General features: G+C 41.1%; 1 protein-coding gene across 1 annotated transcript in view; it reads left to right on the top strand.

Annotated features, from left to right (window-relative positions):
• The first annotated feature begins 285 nt into the window (after positions 1-285).
• Positions 286-1,167, top strand: part of LOC143021379 (uncharacterized) — a 1,043-nt gene continuing 161 nt past the window's right edge. Inside the window, exons 1-2 of the mRNA XM_076178815.1 lie at positions 286-304; positions 651-1,167. The exon at positions 651-1,167 is cut by the window's right edge and continues 161 nt beyond it. Of these exons, the coding sequence (XP_076034930.1) occupies positions 286-304; positions 651-1,167 (536 nt within the window). The remainder of the gene's footprint in view (positions 305-650) is intronic.

Here is a 1,167-nt window from a genome sequence, read left to right as displayed (position 1 = left end):
AATTGCATCTCCGTATTCATATCAGTTTTATTCAATGTTTCTCAAGGCATCGTTTTCGTGACTATTTATAAATTATGAGCATGTAAAAGGATAATTTTAATGACGATAACCCTGTGAGTAATACTGAAGAAGACGATATATTTACATATCATATTCTACTTGTATAGAAAGTGAAAGATTCCTGAAGGTCACTCCTTTCACGTTTCCCTGTCACTGGCCGCCACTCATATAACGCCGAAGGTTCAGGGCTACAGGTACTCCTTGACCCTACTCATCGGCGCTAACATGAAGTCGCTCTTGCTCGGTAAGTGGGAATCAACGTGCCATTTGATAAATACCAATTATATTTATTATTATATTACACTCAATGTTTTTTGCCAAATGTCCGTACCTTATGTCAGGTTCTCTGTTAATTTGACATCATTGTATATGGTACATCCCAATTCTGAAAGTTACTTAATTGTTTTTGTTTTCTTTGTATTTTTTTCTGTTACAAGTCTGCTATATAGATTTTCCTTTATCATCACTTTTTTAGTCTGAAAGTTAAGACACTCAGAATGTTAGTATGGACATTGAATGTTTCAGCACACAAAATTTTCCTTCAAGCTAATTGTTTTCCTCGTAACGAATATCTGAATAATATATTTCAGTTGTTTTGGCTGGTGTTGCCACAGCTCAGCAAATTCCTGCTGTTCAACTTGCGCTCCCAGGATCCTTCGAATCAGGGGCAGTTCTCTCCAATAATGGAGGATTCCAAGTAGATGATGGCTCCCAGCAAATTCGAGCTTCCTTCAAGACGGACCCTATCAAACTAGGACAGTCTGATGATCAACAATCAACCAGCAATTTTGCCATCAACGTGAACAGCAAAAATCAGCTAGGAATTAGCAACCAGTTTGAATCGGGATTCTTATTCCAAGGGCAAGGGAACAACAACCAATTCAAACTAGAGGAAGGGTTCGGCACCATCATCAACGGCCGGTTCGAGCCACTTAACCTTCCAGCAGGAGCTTCCTTGATTTTGGGCACTATCGACACTTCCTTCACATGTGCTGACCGCCCTTACGGCTACTATGCCGACCAGGGCAACGACTGCCGCGTCTTCCACGTGTGCAACCCTTACCTCTTCGAGGACGGCCGCATCGAAACCGTTCAGTACAGCTTCAT

Source organism: Oratosquilla oratoria, chromosome 42, assembly GCF_046742065.1.
Source record: "Oratosquilla oratoria isolate Oo_2021 chromosome 42, ASM4674206v1, whole genome shotgun sequence".
Classification (NCBI taxonomy): domain Eukaryota; kingdom Metazoa; phylum Arthropoda; class Malacostraca; order Stomatopoda; family Squillidae; genus Oratosquilla; species Oratosquilla oratoria.
The sequence above is the reverse complement of the archived record's forward strand: the minus strand, read 5'-3'. Positions and strand labels throughout refer to the sequence as shown.